Source organism: Egretta garzetta, unplaced genomic scaffold (genome assembly GCF_000687185.1).
Source record: "Egretta garzetta isolate BGI_Z169 unplaced genomic scaffold, ASM68718v1 scaffold41, whole genome shotgun sequence".
Taxonomy (NCBI): domain Eukaryota; kingdom Metazoa; phylum Chordata; class Aves; order Pelecaniformes; family Ardeidae; genus Egretta; species Egretta garzetta.
The window spans coordinates 1,118,547-1,141,194 of record NW_009258755.1 but is presented as its reverse complement, the minus strand read 5'-3'; the positions used below and the strand labels follow the sequence as shown (position 1 = coordinate 1,141,194).

At 42.2% G+C, this 22,648-nt stretch overlaps 1 protein-coding gene across 1 annotated transcript in view; it reads right to left on the bottom strand.

Annotated features, from left to right (window-relative positions):
• MCUB (mitochondrial calcium uniporter dominant negative subunit beta) overlaps positions 1-21,849 on the bottom strand; it is a 33,325-nt gene extending 11,476 nt beyond the window's left edge. The window contains exons 1-2 of the mRNA XM_035888892.1: positions 21,769-21,849; positions 21,444-21,530 (exon numbers count right to left, since the gene is read on the bottom strand). Coding sequence (XP_035744785.1) covers positions 21,444-21,452 — 9 coding nt within the window. The 5' untranslated portion in view covers positions 21,453-21,530; positions 21,769-21,849. The remainder of the gene's footprint in view (positions 1-21,443; positions 21,531-21,768) is intronic.
• Positions 21,850-22,648: the final 799 nt, after the last annotated feature.

Genomic DNA, 22,648 nt, shown 5'->3' with positions numbered 1-22,648 from the left:
CCAGAGCCAGGACACGTGTGGGAACTCATTTGTTTCTCCAGCAGAGCAAGGGACTTTCCCCGGAGCAGAGCGGGACACCCAGCCCAGTTCACCAGTTCTCACCCCATCTACAGGGGGCACCTACCCCCACAAAACATTTAGAAATTTACAGCCTGGCAGTAGGGAGACAACATTCAACATGTGATCTGTTTTTTCCACAAAAGACCCTGAAACTCATCGATTAGAACAGTCCACGGTAATACTCAATATCCTTGAATCTAACAACGACTGTGTTGTTTGTTTCTTCTTAGGGATATATTTAAGGAACTAATTTTTTTTACAGACACCTCATACGTAACTTCACAATCAATATTTAGATACCTATCCTCCAACCCGCCTCAGGCACGGAACTGCTCCATGCTTGTACTGGAACGTTCCTTCATTCCTTTTTTTTTTAATCATCATAGAACAGACTACCTAGTTCCAACCCCCCTGCCATGGGCAGGGACACCATCAACAAGATCAGGTCACTCAAAGCCCCATTTTGGTGAATTTGGATATCATCTACTTTGCCTATGGAGGAAACAAAGTATTCAACAATGAATACACACTAATATATTAAAATATTTAGATATACTAAATATATTAAGTTAAAAATATTTATGGTATAAAATTCCATTTCTTGAAATAAGATCTTTAAGGTATTTGATTCTATTAGTCTTTAAACTTTGAGATTTACCATTCATGATCCATTGAAAGATCTTTATATACTGAAGCTTTTTTTTTTTTTAAGATTGGCTGTTAATGCAGCGTACCCACCAAAATCACCTGCAAAAAATATGTGAAGTACAAGAAAAGCAAAAGCCACTGAGCCATGGAGATGAACTGAGTTCGAAACAATGAACTCTTTCTATACAAGCTCTAGGTTGATTAGCTGGGAAGCGTGAAGGGCTGAATTAACTCTCTCCCTGTGTTTACAGATTTAAATCTCCAGTTTCTGTGAAGTTATTAAACCATTAGCTTGCGCCCTACAGCCAAATCACTGTGGCCCTTTTGAGGTGCTTGGAATGACCCCTACCTTGCAACTGGAAAAGAAATGAAGTTGGCAACGAAGTCGGCAACGACCGCAGCTAAAAGGAAGACTTGAACTACAGGTCCAAACCAAGGAGACTACCCTCATAGTAATATCAGTGAGAGCTGGAACAGAAGGAACGTATCCAGAATTAACTGCATTATGACTTTAACTCTGAGATACTGTTAAGGAGGACAGCAGACTACTAACTCCTGTATGTACCACTACACGCATCTCTCGGCTAATTCACCTAACCACACAAAGGCTAAATAAAGCTATTCTACATCGTTCCGCAACTCGAACACACACATAGCAGGACATCTGGCTAAAACACCTGAAGTGCAATCACAACTATGTTCTGGAATTGGGCCAAAGGCTTGTGAAGAGCAGCGAGCTGTGAAACACCATTTCTCCCTCAGCTTTATTTGCTTCCTAACACAAAACACCTGGGAGCAGCAGTCAGCCACAGAGACCTAGATCTCTTGACTCAGTTCAAGGTATGGACTCTGGGAGTGAAAACTCATGAGAATTTAAGGCACAGAGTGATAACTGTGATAAAAATATTCCTATACATTCCATTAACAAATACAGATTGGTGTAAACCAGAAAGTATATATCCAGTTTAAAGAAGAACTTCCTCTCTTAAGGGTACCTCTTGCCTCTAATAGCAGAGAAGTTGCCACTGTTAAAAGTCAGAGTGGAAATTTCAATGATCTGGTTTACAGCACAGCTTTAGGGAATAACATAGCAGCATAACTGAGCTGGAAAACTAAGCAGCCAGACATGGGGGTGGGAGAGACAGAAATAGCAATATTGCATTTTTCACTTTTGAGAGTGGCAAACCACTGAACCTACCTACATTGCATTTTCTGGAGTTAGCTGTTCCAAACAAACAATGTCTTATGGTGTTGAGTGACTTGCTGCAAAATTAAGCTCCAATTTATGTGTGACCAGTTATGTGTGAGAAATCGGTATCATCGTCAGTGTAAGAGGTGGCACAAAAGCCTCTGATCTTCCCCAGCACTGCATATGCAAATAGAAACCCCATCAGGAACCATAACTTCTGTTCTGTGGAAAATTGTAATGTGGGTGGGAAGGGAGACAGCAAGAAGTAAAAATATTTTTCTCATGAAAAAGTGACCTTTGAGAAGGAATTCTACAAAAAGGTGTCATTAAGAGACTTTCTGAGAACTATCATCTTTGACACTTCATTGATTTATTTCATTTTGACTTGCCATACCAAAATGCTGTAAAAAATCTGAATCAAAATGCAGCTAGCCAGCAATCACATATTTGAAACTGTTTTGACTTTGCTTATATAAGCCTCAGAAGATTCAGAGAATCATTTGGTTAGAAAAGACCTTTAAGATCATCAAGTCCAACTGTACCTCTCCACTACTAAACCATGTCCCTAAGCACCTTGTCTGCCTGTCTTTTAAATACCTCCAGGGATGGGGACTCAATCACTTGCCTGGGCAGCCTGTCCCAGTGCCTGACAACCCTTTCAGTGAAGAAATTTTTCCTAATTTTTTATTTAAATTTCCCCTGGCGCAACTTGAGGCCATTTTCTCTTGTCCTATCGCTTGTTGCTTGGGAAAGAAGAGACCAACACCCACCTCACTACAGCCTCCTGTCAGGCAGTTGTAGAGGGTGATAAGGTCTCCCCTCAGCCTCCTCTTCTCCAGGCTGAACAATCCCAGTTCCCTCAGCTGCTCCTCATCAGACTTGTGCTCCAGACCCCTCACCAGCTTTGTTGTCCTTCTCTGGACATGCTCCAGCACCTCAATGTCCTTCTTGTAGTCAGAGGCCCAAAACTGAACACAGTATTTGAGGTGCAGCCTCACCGATGCCGATTCAGTAGTCTTGGTTTGGTATTTCAACAGCAAAAATAATGTGATGTGCCTTCGACATTCAAGTCCCCATTAATTTGTATTTATTACTGGAAAGCTTTTCATTCCAACCAAAAGTCAGTCTCAGCTCGACTCCGTCTGCACTCTTCTTGAAGTGCCATGCAATACTACAGCTGAAGTATCATATTGCTTTAGCATGAGATGCTGTCAATAATGCCTCAAGTCAAACTCATAAGCAGCCTTCATAAAAAATTATTACTGCAGACTGTTACTATGAATGCTATGGTCTCCCATATTCCCTTTTCCTTCTCTCTAAGGCAATGATAAGAATCTGAAATAGAAAAGCACGATAATAAAACACATTACTCCACTAAGCGTAAGCTTTTTACCCTTATTTTAATTACACTGCAGCAAAACACACTCTAATTAAAATGTATCTTGCAGTGTGCTTTTCAATGCTAATATGTTAAGAGTTTTTCCCTCAGCAGGAGAGGAGAGCTCAGTTATCTCCCAGAGTCCTTGTCCAACACCTGGTACTGCTCCCTTCACATGGCTGCTGGAGAAGGACTGGGGGAAGGGAACAGAAGGCAGAAAAATCATGGGGGAAACAAGAAGTTGCAATGCCTAAAAATGAATTTTGGGGCCTCCCATTCGAAGTGTCACTAGATGAGCCAACACCCACCAGTATGCATCGTTCTCCCCACACACTGGTCTTGCCCAGCCTTTGAAGCAGAGGGCAAGGCAAGTCACCTCTCCAGATGCTGCTTGCTGGTCTGGAGCAGAAGGAAGATGAGGGCAGGTACATGTTAGCACTGTTTGGTATGGGCACGTACTATAAATAGCTATTTATATTTTCCATACGGATTTAACATGTTTTTCCACCTCTAATAATAAACACACCTAGAAGTTCTCTGCATATGAAGGACGTCAGCTCCTGTCTGATTCTCTAAGGGAAACAAACTGAGCAATTAATTAATTATGGAGTAACAAACTGCAATTTCAGAATAAACTATCTACAGACACTTCAGAAAGGTTTAAAACCAAGGGAAAGGAGGAGAAAAAGCAGGCGCTGTCACAGTCTACTGAGTTTGCAGATCTTGCACAACCAAGATTACCAAAAATGAATCAGTACTCAGACCAATTTTACAATAAGTACACATAAGGTATTTCCCTTTTTAAAATGAGTCACCAAGGCCATTTTGGAGATACCTGCTGTTAAATTTCTGTGCTGTTTTTATAAGCAATCCCACACGAGTAGGAAAATAAGACATCAAGAGCCCTAACAACCGCCTACAATCATCTTACAAGTGCCCACTTGAGCTACAGAAACACCTTCTCATTAACTTTTCAGTAATTTCTCTTCACTTACACCAAAAGGATTTTCATTGTTTCTCCACTGGTCCTAGAAACGATTTAGATGAACATGCAACAACAGCCTCAGTACCAACAGCAGCTTCACGGCACATCAGTCAGATTTAGCAACGTCTTCTGGAAGCCCAACTAAAACTAAAAAAAAAAAATAATAAAAATCACTCATTCCTCCAATATACCCCTACACCTAGTAACAGTTTTAGCCAGGGAAGATAATTCTGACACTTGGGAGTATTCAGGGTATAGTTCTGTCTCCTACAGAAAAAACAAACAAAACAGAATGACAGATTTTCTTATTTTCCTGAGACACAGCTTCCCTGTCTCAACATGGACCATGTGGTGAATACCTGCTCTCAGCTGTTCCATAGGGCACTACAAGTACAGCACTGTAACAATTACATTTCAACCCTGCAGCTTATTCAAAATCCACAGTATTTTTAACCCCTTCCTCAGTATAAATTGAGGTTTAAAAAGGTTCCAAGAACAGTTGGCACTCGATTTAAGCAGCCAGACAAACACTACCACTGACCAAGGCGACAGTTGCGATGACAAGTGCATCGAGGTGACTGGCCACCAAGAACCTCCTTTGTGAAGGCCCAGCTGGTCTGATCCAGCCCTGCAGCAGGGGTTCACCAGGGAGACCTTCCACCCAGCCTCCACTGAGCAAGAGCGCATCCTCCGCTTGCCTACTGTTCACTATCCCTATGTGCTCTCTCACCCGCTCCCTGCCCGAACTCTTCCTCCCCACAGAACCCCTCACTCCACTCAGCACGAGCAGGTAGGGCAGAGAAGCCATTATCATGGATGATCACAGGGGTCAAAGTCCTTCTTCTAACACTGTATGTCACCAAGGTGGTCTGACTCTCCACCGGGCAGCTGAGGATGCAGAGCTCCACGTATCTAGGGAAGCACCTGGATTTGCATCTGTATCGGTTTTATGAGCCATAAAAATAGACGCTGAAAATACTGGCATTTAAAGCAGGCTGAAATTAAGCCTCGCCCTCCTCTATCCAAAAGCATGATTTCAGCAACAGTGACCCCTCACTGCAAAGAAGCAATGCCAGGAAGTGCTGAGGAGAGGAGAAGGACGAACACCAGCTGACATCTTCTGCCTGCAGTGTCTTCTGGGGAACACACTGAAGGAGATAATCCTTGCTTTTCAAAGCAAGCAGCCTTCCAAGCAAGTGTAAAGACAGGCCTAAACCCAAGATAATTACGCAGGCCAAGTGCACTGTTAGGAGGAACACCAAGAATTGTATTTTATCAAACCTTCTTCTCCTTCCCTTCTTACAAAGAGAAGCAGATCTAAAATTTCCCCTGAGTCTAAGGTTTTACAGTATTGAAATCTCGCATCTTCATCTGGTTTCAATAACATCTAGTTGTCTGAAAGTTGCTGTTCTTCCCAACCTACTTTGTTTTCAGAATGGAAGATGGAATGCAACACCTAGAAGGCAGTTTGCAAATCAAAGAGGGGTAAGACTTTGAGAGGGAAGGATTACAGCGTAAAAATATATTTGCGCTTTATCAAAAGCAAAAGCAAGCCTACATTTGAGAGCTGTGCCATCTGTTCCCCAACAACAGTCTTGGTCAAAAGATGAATTTGTTGGCACAGACAGGATTTTGTATTTGTCCTGCAGAATGGATCTTTGCTCTTGTGCCGTGCCTTCTGGGACAGGCATCCTGACCTGGGGAATGTTGCAAAACTTTACTTCAGAATCATAGAATCATTTAGGTTGGAAAAGACCTTTAAGGTCATCAAGTCCAGCTGTTAACCTAGCACTGACATCCCACCACTAAACCATGGCCCTAAGCACCTTGTCTACCCATCTTTTAAATACCTCCAGGGATGGGAGCAGCCCATTCCAATACTTAACAAACCTTTCAGTGAAGAAATTTTTCCTAATGTCTAACCTAAACCTGCCCTGGCGCAGGTAAGTTGGCGTGACTTACTTTAAGGGTAACAAGACTGACTTTACTTTCAAAAATATGTTTATAGGATATCTCATTAGATAAAATGGGCTGGCTGCATCTTTTCCTACAAAGGTCTTAGAAAGAGCATATCTTAACACACATGGCTGCTTTTGTCTCTCTCTCAAAAAAGAATGTTCAAACTCATCTCTGGGAATAACACTAATGCTTCAAATTGCCAGCCAAGAAAAAGCTTGTTTAAATTTCAGCTCAAATGAAATAACAGAAGAGAGATAAGGACACAAAGTACTTACAGGTTTACCAAAGTTACAGCGAACTCTCGCTTTTCTCTTCTGTAAGCTCTGTAGCATTTCAGATTGAAAGCACTGGGCAGGTTATAGCACACAGGAAAAAGATGCTGTAACTCAGAAAACAGACCTGCTTGTCAACATTTACATTTAGAATGGACACTTCTATTTACAATATAAATAACCCTACCTCACAACACAATAGAAATGGGGTTTACACACCTACAAGGATGCACTCCTATTAATTTTTACGAGTATTGTTTTCCCAGGCTTTTCTTTACTGAACTGTGCAGATTTCAAACGCCTTAAGGCATTTACAGCTTGGCTAATTAAGAGGAGAGGGCTTGGGAAATTTGATTGACTCAGGGCTTAGAATTAGTATCCGACAGATTCGTGCAAAAGGTCAGTCAGAATTATCAGCAGTGGAGAAATTCCCAGCGACAGCTCTCACCCAGCTTTTCAGCAAGTTTTTTAGCAGGTAACAGGCTGCAGATCCGTTCCATCAAACAGACCTTGGGAAGGGAACCAGCTGTGCAGCTGCTGAAATGGGCCGGGACAGGAAAGCTGTCTCTTCTCCGCAGCATCCCCTCCATTCCCCACTCAGCCACCGCTCCAGCAAATTGCCTCCAGCTCTATCTCGCTGGGTGCGTTTCCCACCTTGTCCCCTCTCAGACCTCCCTAGGGTCTGACCACAAACCATGAGGAACCCAATACCCTACAAAATCAAAGCCACCATCTCCCCTGTTCCATTGTGCCACCTTTTTCTTCCCCTCCCTAAAAACTTAACTGCACTGTTCTTACGTAGCAGTGAAATTTTGCTCTCTTTTGAAGAGCATTTCTCCACAGCTAGCAATTTCTGCTACCCAAACACCATCATCCCCAAAGCAGAACATTTTCTTGGCAATGCAGACTGTTAGCTGCAGATCCAGAGCTACCTGGACCAGCTTGTGGCCAGCTCTGCGGGCCCAGCTTTGAGACCGGCAGAACTGTGGGCAGAGCCCTTCCTTCCCCTTTCGTTTGCTCTCAAACACTCCCCCCTGTCACCTTGGTGCAGAAGATGCCGTCCCACGCAAGAAAACACAGACCAAAAAAACCTGCACTTGACTTGGGACGGACACGGAGGATTCATTCCATTTGCCCACCCATACTGAGCAAACAGGCTTTTTAATTAAATAATTATTATTTGGAGGGGCAGGAAAACATTAGGGCTCAAGTCGGAGGCAAGAGGACAGTAACAGAGAATAGGCACTTAGTCTTATGTCCATGTCTGGCTTAGTCCCAGTATAATGTAGAGCAAATCTAGGTGCAAGTACCTGAATGTTGCACTCTTAGACGTTTCTCCTTTTTCTCCTGTCATGACATTTCCAGGAATGATTTGTCTATATTCTTATTTTAACATAGCAGACCACAAGAAGATGTTTTTATAAACAACCCCACATCTCTGTTCCTTCATTTTTATGTATTTTTTTATAAAAGGTCTGCAGTTAGACCAGCCCAAACACTTAGGAACCAGTTTTGCGCAGGTAGCTGTAAACAGGTACTTTTCCAACGGGAAAATAAAAATTTCTTTTGATTGCTTAAAAAAAAAAAGAAAAGAAAAAACAAGGTAGGAACAGGAGAACTGACCTTAGATCAAATCAAAAGCCTTTCTCTGTTACCTGATGGTATTAGTATGCAGATACAATGATTTATATCCCTTATAACAGACAGTTATAAAGTAATTCCCAAACGGAACTTAGTAGTGAGTTTAGATTTCAGCTTTATATGTTGTTACACTCCTGTGGATGCTCAAATTACTTTCAGGGAGTGCAAAATCTATTTTTTAGCCTTGTTAGAAAGTAACCAAAGAAAACAAAGGCATAAACAGCCAAGTAAAGAGAGAAGGCTAATCCTTTCCCTTTCCATAGCTTCTGATGAATACCATTAAAAACAAATTCTATGGCAGATACTGTAAGAATATCCAGAGCCAGTAACCAACAGCAAACTTAAGATCACAATTTAACAAAAATTTCAACAGGTTTTGTCAGAAAGAGTAGAGCTGGCACTTAATAGATCCTGGCAGCAGGAAAATATAAAATAAATGTTTAAAAAATCAGAAAAAAGCAAAGAAAGTAAACATTTCTAAGCAACGAGATCAAAGGGGCCACTACAAACGTTTAAGTACCAACGTGCTTAAGAGCTTCCAGCCCTTATGCACACTTTGCAGAACAGCTGCAGTAAGCTGGGTTTAGCAATACTGCTGTAGCAACAGCAACACTTTGCTTGAGAATTCAACTTTGTTCAAAGCCCCTTATCAGAGGTCTACATAAATATTTTTAAAACCACGAAACTCGCCAAGCTTACAACCATCTATTTGCTTTCTTGGAAAAAGCTTTGCTGGGAGCAGTAGCTTCAACGATGTTCCTGCTAAAAGGGTAGCCATAGCAGAGATGCCTGGAAAACCCAACCGCTGTTCTGGGATGAAGCAAAACACAGCCATGCAGAGGCCTCGGTAACCCATGGGTTCAGCAAAGGTCCTGATGAGCATGCCCTGGCACTTTAAGACTTTTGTCTAAGGACCTATCACTTGCAAATATACTTGTGGACAGGGGTCTCAAACGTTGTTATCACCCAAACAAACACATCAAAGTGTTGCCAGATGTCAAGAAAAAAACATTTTTCCTTTGTTTTCTGTTTTTCTTTTGGAAGTCTATCTTCTCCCATTGCTGTTCAAGAAGCTATTTTAATGTAAAAACATCAAATGGCTGGGGCTTTGCTAAAGCTGCCCACTTCCATGTTTCAGCTGTTGACATCAGTGTTTTAAAAACACACCTTAGCTGAAATAGCAACTCAGTGACCTCATTTGCAACATCCTTATCAAATCCAGCATAGTCCGATTTTCACCTTCTTCCTATAGGAGTACAAAGCACACTGACAGCAATGATATTTGGAAACCAACAACCAATACCGGCTGTGATACACTGAGCTACCACTCTGCCCTTCAGGCTTTACTCTGTACAAGCCTGTGCATTTATACCTTTCTATAGAGCAGGCAAAGCAAACAGAAAAATGCAAGATTTCCTGTAGAGGTTTCTAATGGCTTTGTCTAAAGCTTATTATCAAGAGAAAAACAATTAAAATCAGTACAAGATGATGAAAGGCTCTGTATGTCCCTGATGGTCCAGCACGAGTGTTCCGATGTGCCCGCTGTGCCTCCCAGGGGGGCTGGCAACTCTGCGTGTTAGCTGCTCACTTGTCACCCCAAAGCCTTTGAATGCCAGCCAATTAAGAGTTGTGCTACTTCCCCTTCCTCTGTTAATTCACTTGGGACACGTATTTGAAAGACTGAGGCAACAACCAGGGCAAGAACCTGCATTCTGTAAATGCAGCGTTTACCAAGTGTTTTTAGGAACCCCTGTTAACGCTAAAGCAAACAAGAATTTAATGCCACGAAGAACAAGCAACCAACAGGCAAAAGCTGCTGCTGCTCTTCTTCTCAGGCCCATAGCAACATCAATATATATTGGATGTAGTCATCTGGTCTTCCAACACTAGCAAACTGCTATAATGCAATGGTTGTAAGGCAGAACCTCTTAACCCAGCTCTGTACTTTGGGATACATTTAAACAAAGCTGCCATCAATGAATCGGACTCCTGCAGACAGCAGAACCTCTAGCCTGCAATACTGACAAAGGGCTGGTTTAGGCTGGCAAGTCTTCTCTAAGCTATCTCCAATAAACCACCTCACTTTGTTAATTAATCAAGTGAAGTTTTGTCACCAGACTTGCTCCTAATTGAATGGAAGCATATAATTTGGGGAAAACATTTCTAAAAGAATACTCTAAGGTAAAAAAATCCTGCAGAGCGCTCTATGTCAGGTTGCCATGTGGCCTGTAGTCCAGAACAAGCTACAACACTGACCTAGAAAATGAATGGTCTGTGGTCACGCTATTCACTCCACCCCCAATGTGCACCCAACTTTCATAGGATCATAGCATCACAGAATCATTTAGGTTGGAAAAGACCTTCAAGATCATCAAGTCCAACCGTTACCCTAACCCTGCCATCCCACCACTAAACCATGGCCCTAAGCACCTCATCTACCCATTTTTTAAATACCTCCAGGGATGGGGACTCGACCACTTCTCTGGACAGCCTGTTCCAATGCTTGACAACCCTTTCAGTGAAGAAATTTTCCCTAATGTCTAACCTAAACCTGCCCTGGCGCAACTTGAGGCCATTTCCTCTCATCCTATCCACCATTACCTGGGAGAAGAGACACCCACCTGGCTACACCCTCCTGTCAGGCAGTTGTAGAGGGCGATAAGGTCTCCCCTCAGCCTCCTCTTCTCCAGGCTAAACAACCCCAGTTCCCTCAGCTGCTCCCCATCAGACTTGTGCTCCAGACCCCTCACCAGCTTTGTTGTGCTTCTCTGGACATGCTCCAGCAACGCAACGTCTTTCTTGTAGTGAGGGGCCCAAAACTGAACACAGTATTCGAGGTGTGGCCTCGCCAGTGTGGAGCACAGGGGCACGATCACTTCCCTGCTCCTGCTGGCCACACTATTCCTGATACAAGCCAGGATGCCATTGGCCTTCTTGGCCACCTGGGCACACTGCTGGCTCATATTCAGTTGGCTGTTGACCAGTACCCCCAGGTCCCTCTCTGCCAGGCAGCTTTCCAGCCACTCTTCCCCAAGCCTGTAGCATTGCATGGGATTATGGTGACCCAGACGCAGGACCCAGTACCTGGCCTTGTCGAACCTTAAATTTGTACAGGAACTCTAGGTAAAGTAAGATTTCAAATAACTGATTATAATTATGATAGGTTTGACATGCTCATCATTAATGCTTTACTATTCAGAGCAAGCAGTGGAACACATAAACTCATATTCAAAGGATTTGAAAACTGTTTAGTTCTTAATCTTGGAATTTTAACACAGGATCACTGCAAAACTAAAGTTCCTTCTTCCCTCTGTTATGGAAATGTGCATATGCAAAGAGATTTCCTACCAGGAAAATATTCTGTCACTATGTTTGGATATTAAAAATCAAAGAATATCAAGTTTGTCTTGCTTTGTAAAGCATTATGTATATGCAGTTTGTGCAGGAAAAAAAACGGGGCAGGGGGCAAGCCAACAGGTATTCTAACATGTTGCATCCCATTTCTTTTGAAAACAGCAATTAACCCCTAAAACACTAACACAGAAGGGAAATCTGCATTTTTGATACACCAATTAAATCATTTACTGGAAAGCTATTAATTGTAAAGTGAAAAAAGTATATAAAATTGAATTCAGAATTACACTTAGCCCTTAAAAACTATCAATCCTGTTTCTCCCTTTCATCAACTTTGACCTGAAGGAAGATGCAGAATACAGGTTATAGCAGCAGCTGCAAAAACTCCTTGCTCTGAAGGATTCCAGAAGTGTCTTCATGGCACTTCTATCTTTGTAAACTGATTAACAGGGCAGCTCCACATTATATATCTCATTAATTAGCACTTTTCAATTCTCTGGTGACCTAATCTTTTCCAGGTGAAGTTTCTCAGTCCATCAGGGGCAATGCAAAGTGTTACTAACTCTGCCAACAGAAGAAGAGGGGAAATCCCCCATCATTAACGTCCCACTTCAGGTTAAGACTATCGTGCAGAGTTATGGATAATCTGGATTTTTTCTTCTGCTTCGGTACTGGGGTTTCCTATAGGGACAAGACACATAATCATGCTGTATGTCTGTCTGCCAAAGTCAGTTTCCACTAAGATTTAAGATTATTTAATTACACAGCTACCAGCCACTCAGTCAGAAAGAGTTAACAAGTGCTCAAAGATCCAACAACCTACATTCCCTCTACTAGGATGCATAAAACATTAGTACACTAGAGATGTTAATTTTAAATTAAATATGATTAGAGACAGGTTACTCAAACCTGACATTGAACATCTGCTCATTCCTGGCAGCAAGCTTGCCACTTCGTACCACCAAAACAACAGAGAGGAGCAACGCTGTTTAGGAGTAGGGGTGAGCTGTTCCGCCTCGGAATGTTTACCCAGAACTCTTCTAACAACAATTAATTTGTACTTAGAATAGTTTTAACATGTTATTCTGTGCATACAGACAAAAGCATCCCCAACCAACCAACTGTCCACCTCTTCATCTCTAACAATGTGGAAAGACTGTATGAAAGAAAGATCTTCCATACAGGTCAGCAGCAGCTTTACCTCCACAGCGAGCACCGGAGCCCTGCAAACACTGCTGTGCAGAGCCCGTGGCCACTCATGAAGCCTGAATGCTGGCAAGGGAAGAGCACTGTGGGCACTGTATTTAAAGTCAAGTTATTCTTCCAACAATCCAGTTATAGCAAAGATTTGTTACATGTACAAATATCTTAAGGGTGGATGTCACAAGGACGGAGCCAGACTCTTCTCAGTGGTGCCCAGTGACGGGACGAGGGGCAATGGGCACAAACTGAAGCATAAGAGGTTTCAGTTGAATATGAAGAAAAACTTCTTCACTTTGAGGGTGACAGAGCACTGGAACAGGCTGCCATGGGGGGTTGTGGTGTCTCCTTCTCTGGAGATATTCAAAACCCGCCTGGACGAAGTCCTGTGTAACATGCTCTAGGAGAGCCTGCTTTTAGCAGGGGGGTTGGACTGGATGATCTCCTGAGGTCCCTTCCAACCCTTGCCATTCTGTGATTCTGTGTGATTCTGTGATGTTCTCAGAAACATGGAAAAGATGTGCAATCCACTCTGAGAAATCACTGTTTTGTAAGAAAATGGCTTTATAAACTGCTCAATGCATACGCAGGTACTTCATCTTTGATGCACTTTTCAGTCATTTTTCCTGCAGTCCTATTGCAAGCTCTTCCCAGGCCAATCTGCCCTTTGCCAGGGACAGCACAGACTGTTCCCGGAGTCTATTACAGGAGCATATCTTTCTTATCTCAGTAAAGGTACCAATTTTAACAGCCATAAAAGCGAAAGAACCGCGCTGACGTATTCTCTGCCATTTTACAGCGCAGCAATTTTCATCCTGCTGGCAACATAAGCAGGTGACCTGGAAGTCATATCAGGCACTAATTCTGGTTTTGACTGACGGTGCAGACTTGGCAAAGTCACTCACATCCAAGTTTTCAGATAGGGCACTAACCTCAAGGTATTTCACGCTTCAGGTGTTTCAGCCTGACATGAAGCACCTCACAGACTTCAACCTCAGTCACACCTGCCCTCCAACCGAGCACCCAAACCCATGTGCACGTCACAAAACATTGGGTTATTCAGCTTCTGAACTTCAGCTTTACAGTGGAAATACAGCTGTAAGACTTTCAGCAGATCATGGAGCCAACCATAACTTGCTGTAACCTACAGCACTAGAAGTTAACGTGCATCCACTTCTATGTGAGGACAAGATTTAAGGAGACCCATCTCATGGATTTCTGTCTAGCACAGAGCGAGCTGTAGTCATCAGAACTGGAGATTTCCAAATGGACACTTCCAGGCATTTGCAATACATTCATCACTTGCAATGCTTTGTTTCATTAGAGCAGGTAGATCTCACGGGATGAAGAGGTTCAGCTGAAAGCATACACTTATGCATCGTGTTTTTATATTGGTGAGACATAACAGTGTATTATCCTCCTTAAAGTTGCAGTGATGTCCTCTTCTAAAACCTCTCCTTTCATCTCAAAATGCGTGTGTATATGCATGTTACTCTAAAATATATTAAGAACTTTCTCCAGAAAACAAAACCAATCTGATTTTGTGCTACAGGTCATTACAGTTGTCCAGATTTACATCTCCGTTAATGGATACCCTCACTGATAGCATTCTGTATATTCAGCTTTGCAGAAAAGTATAACTGGTTTGTGTGTATGTGAGAAAGTGTATGGAAAACAGTCAAGACAACATTCCTGTTTTTTTATGAGAAGTAATCAGCCATCTTCAGGTTTTTGGTAATAAACTTAAAACTACAAATATTGACGTTCAAGATTTACTTTTTCAAAAGGATAAAGCAGATAATGTACTCGATACGCTAATGGCTAGCTGAGGGGAACTGCAGGATGCAAAACGATGAAAGGTCTAGTCACAAATGCCTATCACGAGCAAAACGCTGGTGAATGTAGAGCAGAAATGGCACACAGAGCCACTGGCACCCCTCGGTGTGGCTGCAAATGACAAACCACCACCAACAATATCTGAATGAATTCTTTTTTTCTCCCCACATTTAAAATTCCATGAATAAAACTTACTTACTTTTTTTAGTTAAGGTTGAAAGTTCAATAGCCGACAGGTACACAAATTAATTTGCTCAGGTAGTGCCCAAATATGATATCTTATATAGAAGTAAATTAAAGTTCATGTAAACAACCACACGAAAATCAATCCATGTCTTTGCAGTAATAAAAACTGAATATAATGAAATATCTGATTTAATCAGCTAAACAGCACGATAATAGCAAATAACTCTGCTTGTTGTTAGCTTTTATCTTCACACATTTTTATTAGAGAGAGAATTGCGTAAGAACTGTCACAATATATTAGTACTGTTTACATATTTCCCATACACACGCAGCCAAGTGTGTAACCTTATTTAAACTGCCTCGACGCTATTTCAGCTCAGGGATCTCTTGAGCAATCAAATAGAGCACAGAAGGGCAGGGACACTTATTTCCACAAAAAGGTGCTTGTTTGGGCGAGGCAGAACAGAGAAACGCGTGAGTAACGCTGCACATCAGAAAGGAGCTGAGCAGCGCCCAACCAGCAGAAAGAGCACTGGTCTCCCAGGTCTCTGCAGCACACACTGGGATGTTATGTGGCAGGGTCCAGGTCTTCTGCACAAGTAAACAACCTGCTGTTCTCATGAGCAAACATGCCTCTACCACCATAACACAAGCCTAGATTCCAGGGAGAATTTTTCTTAGTGCTGTCTGTCAAACAAGACAAACTCCCTAAATTCTTGCCCTGTTCAGCCCTGTGTATATTTTGACACAGACCATTTCCATACATCACTTTTATTGGACCCTTATATTGGTAACTGCATCACGTGGAAAGGAGAAGAGTAAGAGCCTTAGGGGCTTTTTGTTTGGTTTGCTTTGTTGTTGGGTTTGGTTTTGGTTTTTTTTGCTATCCAGTTCAGTTATTAAAAATAGCTAGGGAATCAAAACTGCAACAGATCAGAAAACACACCAAGTGACATTAGGGAGGGGAGGGACCAGCAAGATCGATCCTATCTGATGTGCTGTATAATACAGCACAACAATTTCTGCACAAAGCTCAGCCTAAGCGGGAACACGTTTTTTCAGAAAAAGTCTTTGCCTTGATTTAAAAGATTTTAATAGATGGGTGTTGTAGATTCTCTGTAAAACAGAGATGACAATTATAAACTAGCATAGTAAAAAAAAACCCCAGGCACTATGTTTCTATTTAACGGGCTGAGTGAGTTAATCTCTGTGGAGTTTAACCTGCCTATGTATTACAGCTCTTGAGCCTCAGAAACTCCTTTGTCTCTCTTCTGTAGGTACCCACAGACTACAAGAAGCTACTTAGATTGTAAGTCTTTAGTTTTTTGTTGTAGAATGTTTTTCTGCTCTGGAAACAATTCTTCTAACTTCTTCAAGGGAAACTCAAACTTTCCAGTTTTCCAGCATTCAGAATTCCAGACTCACTAACGTGATATGGGGGAACAACGCTCCTAACTCAACAGTTCCCTCCCCATAATCATCCACCCAAAAATCTTTTGACTACAGCCCCACAATGGGATTCAAATCCAACCATCACAACCTCCATGTCCCTTTCAGAACGGCTGCTTTACAGGACACAGTCTGTCATTTACATTCTTTGCTTCCAGATGGACAACCTTATTTTTGATGCCCTGTAATTTCTTTTTTTTTTTTTTTTTTTTTTTTTTTTTTTTTTTTTTTTTTTTTTTTTTTTTTTTTTTTTTTTTTTTTTTTTTTTTTTTTTTTTTTTTTTTTTTAAACACACTAAAAGGACACCGGGTGAAAGCAAGATACAGAAGATAGTTTCCAATGCCTTCCAGCTTATCGGACAACCTTGGACATGTTACTGCATCTCAGTTCCCCATATCTTGAAATAGAGATATCTTAAGAAAGAAATAATGACACTTAATCCAATTTCTACCAGCCTTTACATGTTATAAGGGATGGAAAGCAATCAAACTCAGCAGGCACCCAGTTACCCACCACTGACCTCTCCATTAATCAGCGAAGCAACTGGTAAACCATATTGTTTGGGTAATCTGTACATTTTACCAGTAACTGTATTTTGCTCTAGATGCTTAGGATACTCAAATAGCAGCAGGTAAGAGCTCATACACAGCCACCCCAAACACATGGCACCACTGCATTCACAGTTAATTTTGTGCTCTCACTATAGTGACATCTTATTTGTGAATTAAAAGACAAGTACATTTTACTAGGTATTACTAACTGGTACGTTGGTAGCTCCGTTAGGTCTTACTGGTTCCTACCTCTGGTTTGTCAAACTTTATGATTTAAAATGGATTACTGTACCTTTCACTGTGCCAGAGAGACTCCTCGTACAAAAAGGAGAAAGACAAGTTTTCAAGTGAATTTTACAAGGAACTGCAATGGAGACAACAACAAAAGGTTTCATCCAGCACAAGCATAATCAGTGCTTAAGGATTCCCTGCCACCAGAAGAAACTGCCTATTTTTTTCCCCGTATGGTCAAGCTAGCCTGCCATCTCATGACCCCATGTGATTACATTACATTACACGTGATTATCTAATTTTTTACAAAATTGCATACCAGCCAGAGCCCAGCCTTTATCAATTGGCGAGTAGTTGAATTTCTTTCCTTTCTGTTTTGAAATCCCAAGCTGTCAGCCACAGGCAATTTCCAGGCAATCAGTAAAAAGACTTCTAGCATCATTTAAAAAAATTGTTCACTCTTGTTTCATAATTAATGTCCTGCAAGTAAGAGCAGAGCATTCACACATAGGTGAAATGGAGTCAGAAGTTTCTGAGAAAACCATTTACTCACTTTACAGGAATTAGGGACTCATTCTTTTTTCCAAGGAAAGGGAGGCAATGTCAAAAGCTAGGTGTTACCTCTAGAAGATTAAAGCAACAAATCAAAGAATACATATTAGCCAGAGTTTCATGTTACCTGGCAAAGGTAAATGACGGGTCACTCTGTAGAGACTCATACTCCTATTCCGCCTAGAGCCAAGACAAGCATCCCAAGCCTTGAGCTACGGGAAAATGACATCAGGGGCAACATCATGACCTTCAACTAGCTACTTCATATATATCCTTCCTGCCCTTGGCCTAAATTAGAAAAGCCAGAAAACCAGGTGGATGCAGTCAGTGAACTCTCCAGTTCACGTCAAAATTTTCTTCTAGTAAAGAACAGCAGTATTATTCTGGGTTGATGCAGCTTGATCTATTTCTGGTTTGTTGCCAAACAATGCTATGCTCATTTTTTGCAGAGCCTTAAAACTTGCATTCCATCCTCACTATCTGGAATCACATCCTGAAGCCCACCACAAGGAGAAAATCCTGCGTGTTGTTTCAGGTCCACCAAGAGCGAGGCAACCAGGACAGAGCCACCAGCTCCACGGCTTCCTGCATTTCCAGTAGTTTTGCGTGGGAATCTGTTAGATGAGAATAAAACTGAGGAGTATCAAGAGAGGACTCATAAGCAAGCTAAGAGTTTAGGATTCTGGGGATTTGTTTTTAACCAGCTGAACACCTATGTTGGTAGTGATGGTAAGCAGCTCTCTCCCCCCTCAGCTTCACAGGTTTCCAAGGTGGTCTTCCAGTGCCTGTCACATCTGCAGAAGATCCTCCCTTTCCTATCATTTGTGTTATCTCCACAATGTACCAAACCATATAGCTTTTTCTTTGGCATTGATAAACTGTACATTACACTGTATTTTCATTAAACTTTCTGTAACATGTGGCACCCAGTTCTCAAAAACTAGTATTTATTCATACCAACCAGGAATACAAACACAGGCATTGAGACCACTTTCATGGAGCTCACAAAGGGCTTTAGTAGTCTAAAGAGAATTTTATTTTCTTTAAGGGAAGTCTCTTACACTCTTATCAGCACGCTGAACAACTGCGTATGGGGAGAGATCCATCGCGTATCCCAGCACTCACGCAAGTCCACCTGACCAAAGTGGTCAAAATAGTAACAAATAAGTTGACAAAAGGAAGAAAATAATCGAAACGTAGAATTACAAAGATTTCCATTTGCCATCTGTTCTGCTTCTCCAGCATGCTGCTGTACTGAGCAAAATAGATTGTCCCCCTTGCTGCCTATGAGATTAAAAACAAACAAAAAACCCCTCTGGCTAACGAAGTTTTCTTCTAAAACCAACAACACAATTTTACCTCCATATAAAGAGACACCAGAAGATAAGCTTGAACCCATGGTTTTAAGGGCACGGGATTGCCTGTACCTAGCCAGAAATGAGCATTTGAAGCACGTGCACATGCTGAGACATCGCTCTTCCTCCTTCCCCAGCCACCCCCGCCTGAGACCACCAAGTGTCCAACCCCCTCCAGCAGTATTTAAGATAAATTATTCACTTTTTCCACTCCCTGCACTGTATCTATGCACCGTGATCATAGCACAGGTTTGTAAGGAAGCAATTGCTTCTGTAAGAGAGTTCTAATGCTAAAAGCTTCTGAACCTGTGGTGAATTTCAACTCAATTTTGAGAGATGGTAGAGGTCTCAAGGTTATTATGTTCTTGCATGTTGCATGGGAAAATTGGAGGCTGAATGGAAGAGAGAAGTGCAAATTAACGCTCCCAGGGAGGAAAAGGCAATGGCTCACCCGCTCCCAGAGGCAGGCAGGCAGACAGCCCTTGCATTACCAGACGGGGACCAGCCGATGTTTCCCACTCCCTGCCTGACAGTGCAAGTCCTGTGGGCAAGGACAAGGATGACTGGGAGAGTATTTGTCACACATTTGTAGAACAACAGGCTCACGAGGTTTATGAGCCATCTAACTATGACAGCTTGTCCTATGCAACCTATAATCACACCACTACAGGCTACCTGAATATAAACATCAAGGAAGGCTGTTACAGGATCTGTAACTCAGCATGTTTTGCACATACCTCAAATTTACACAGAATAGAGAGTTTCCACAAAGCAACAGTCACATTTCCTGGTGTTCCAGAGCAATTCTGGTATTTCAGAGAAAAAGCAGATATTTCAGAGAAACCATGATAACCAACAATCTCTCCTACATTAATTTAAATAAGGAAAATCCCACTTCCTCATATTCCAGCGAGTGGATCCAAAACACTTGGTTTAACAAAACATTCTGCAAAACCTCACAGGCAGAGGAGGGAAGAGGGTTGCTGTAGCTATAAAATGGCTCAAGCTTTCACAGCATGTTGCAGGACTCAAGGTACAAAATCGAAGTACATTAGCTGTAAAGCTGTTTTCAGCAATGATGTTTAGATTTTCTGTACTGTTTAATTCTATCAGAGGGGAGCTCAGCAGGGCAGACGTGATCGGCATCACAACACCAAGCTACAGCACCGCAGACTTGCTGCTTTTCTCTCCACAACTCCTTACGTACCATAATCTTGCATCCTGTGCCAGTGCCACCATTCCTATGGTGACACCTGCCTTGGACTCTCAATTTGCATTTTAATCACCCCTAAGATCTCACCTATAGTTTGCTATTACCGCCTCAATTTTGCAGGTATTAGGTACAGCCTGCATTTTCTCTAAGAGTGCCTGAGATGTCAACAAAAATAAAATGCAAATTAAGGGTTTAGTTTCTTTGTTTCTAGACTTAAGGATTGACTGTTAAGAGCAATCCAGGGTAGGCAGACCCTCCATAATAAGGATAAACAACCTTTCTACTGGAGCTCTGCACAGCAGGAAGGACAGACCCCAGGGGAGGAAAAGACAGGCTTCGAGGAATCTGTTGGGAGCGCTGCTCAATCTCCAACACTCCCGCAACTCCCTCAGCTAGCCTGGAGGTGCTCACAGACCTATTTCCTTGGCTGAGCATTCAGGAACATCAGGACAATTTCATGATCCTCTTAAGGAGATATGGAGTGCAGGTCACAGCACAACGGCTTGTCCCAGCTTCATTGCTACAACCAGCTGATCAACCAAAACAAGAAACTCAGCCAACTGAAAACCAGCCGAGAGAGAGAACAGTGGAAGGATAGAGTCGGGAGAGGAGAGGCAGGGGAGATTTCAGATGGATTCACCCTCTAATCTGAGCACAAAAGAACAGGCAGGAAAAAAATAACCAGAGAAGAAGTGCCTTAGCCTAAATTTATCTTGACGAATTCACCTATGGGAACCTGGATGTCTTGAACCAGATCAGAAAAAAACCCAAACCAATCAAACTAAAAAAAAAAACGAGAAGTCACTTGTCCTCTGAACAGAAAAAACAATCTGTGTCCTAAAAGGAAAGTCACAGGAACAGCTGAATTTTGCTGCAGTGGTAACATGCTGTATTCTAAATATATTATATTGAAAGTGTTGACTTTTATCAGAAGCACTGATGCATAGAGCAACTGAGTGGTCACTAGCAGCGTAACAGCAAAGCTGTGGAACAGGAGCGCACCTAATGCGGGACGGAGATGCCCACACAGCTCATGCAAACTGTGCAACGTAGCCAGGGAATGGCAAGGTGCAGAGCTTGTACTCTGAGCCCTGCTTCACCTTTCTCCGCCTGAAATCTTCCTCTGCCACTGGAATGGCAGGTACCCTGTAAAGGATGTCCCCCATGACAATAAACCTGCCTACCCAAGGTCACCAGCTAAACAGCTACCACTTCCCCAAACACTCAGGCCAAGTATCAGACCAGCCCAAATGAAGGTTTGCAGACATGGATTTAGAGGGCTGGGACATGCACAAATCCAGAAACTTGGGAAATATCCCAGAGCAGCGCAGGTGCCCACAATCTGCATGGCGCAGGGAATGCCAGCTACGTGTTGCTTTCTCACCTGATGCATCTGCGTCCTCAGGAGCTAGGCTTTCTCCCTAGCGTCTCTGCCCCTTGCTTCTCTCATCTTTATGGTTTTCATTTGAAGCTACAGAAAAAAAGAACAGCATGGAAAGAGCAGGCAAAGGAAATTAAAACTACCACAACGGAACAAGAGCAGTCAGCAGCTATTTTTGAGGTGGACATCGCATAGCGTCAGATAAAGACACAATATCCGCGTCCCTCCTGCGCAGAAGGGTGATGTTCTGTTTGCAGCTTTGGCGTATTTCTCTTTGGCGTATTGCCCTCTTTTTCAGTCTGTGTTTGCTTTCGGAATATACCCTCACTTGGATCCCAGATGACACTGTTTCCACCCCCCATTCCTATTATCCTTAGAGCGTGAAAGGAAGACCTTCCACACAGAGCCAATTCTGAAAAACAGACATGTGTTTAAGACATCAGATGTGAAACAGCTGACCTCAGCTGCTGTGTTTCTACTCCTGGGTACTTAACCAACAACTAATAACATTAATATGACAGTCGCTTTTGAAAACTTTAAAACAGTAAGATTCAACCACTTGCCTGCAGACAGTGTGGTCAGACAGCTAAGCCGTATAAATTCATCCATCACTGTGTATTTTTTTTAACAGCGTGTAGTAAGTCATTCGTCTATTTCCTCTCTCTCTCTTCCTTTGCAGGGAAAAATAGTCAAAACCCACTAAAAAACAATAGCCAGATGACAAGTTTGGACATTTCAAAATCCTTAAAAAAACACAAATGAGAAAGAATTTTTATTTATGCATTTCTCACAAATGATACAAAATGCAAATGGTGCCGAGATTCCTGAAGTGAAACACTTCAGCCCGGAAGCTGCCTGCCACTTCTTTGATAGCTATTTCTTTATCATTATCAGGCGGGTTGTTTTGACAGCTTCACTTCTAAGCTGACTGTAAATCTGTGAATATTCACTGATGACTGAACTGGAACAACTACCAATAACGCCCATCGGCTCGGAGCGTGAAGATTTAGCCAGGCTCCAGTAGCCAATAACACACCTGTATATGAGTCAAAGTGCTGAAAACCCGTATTTACTTTGCACTGTGTAATTCATTGGGATTTTATAAAGTAATTGTTAACTGTCTGACTAAATTAACAATGTGCTTCAGGAGTTCAACCCTTCAAGGTACAGCTGCATTTAAACAATAACAAAACAGCTCAAATCTAGGA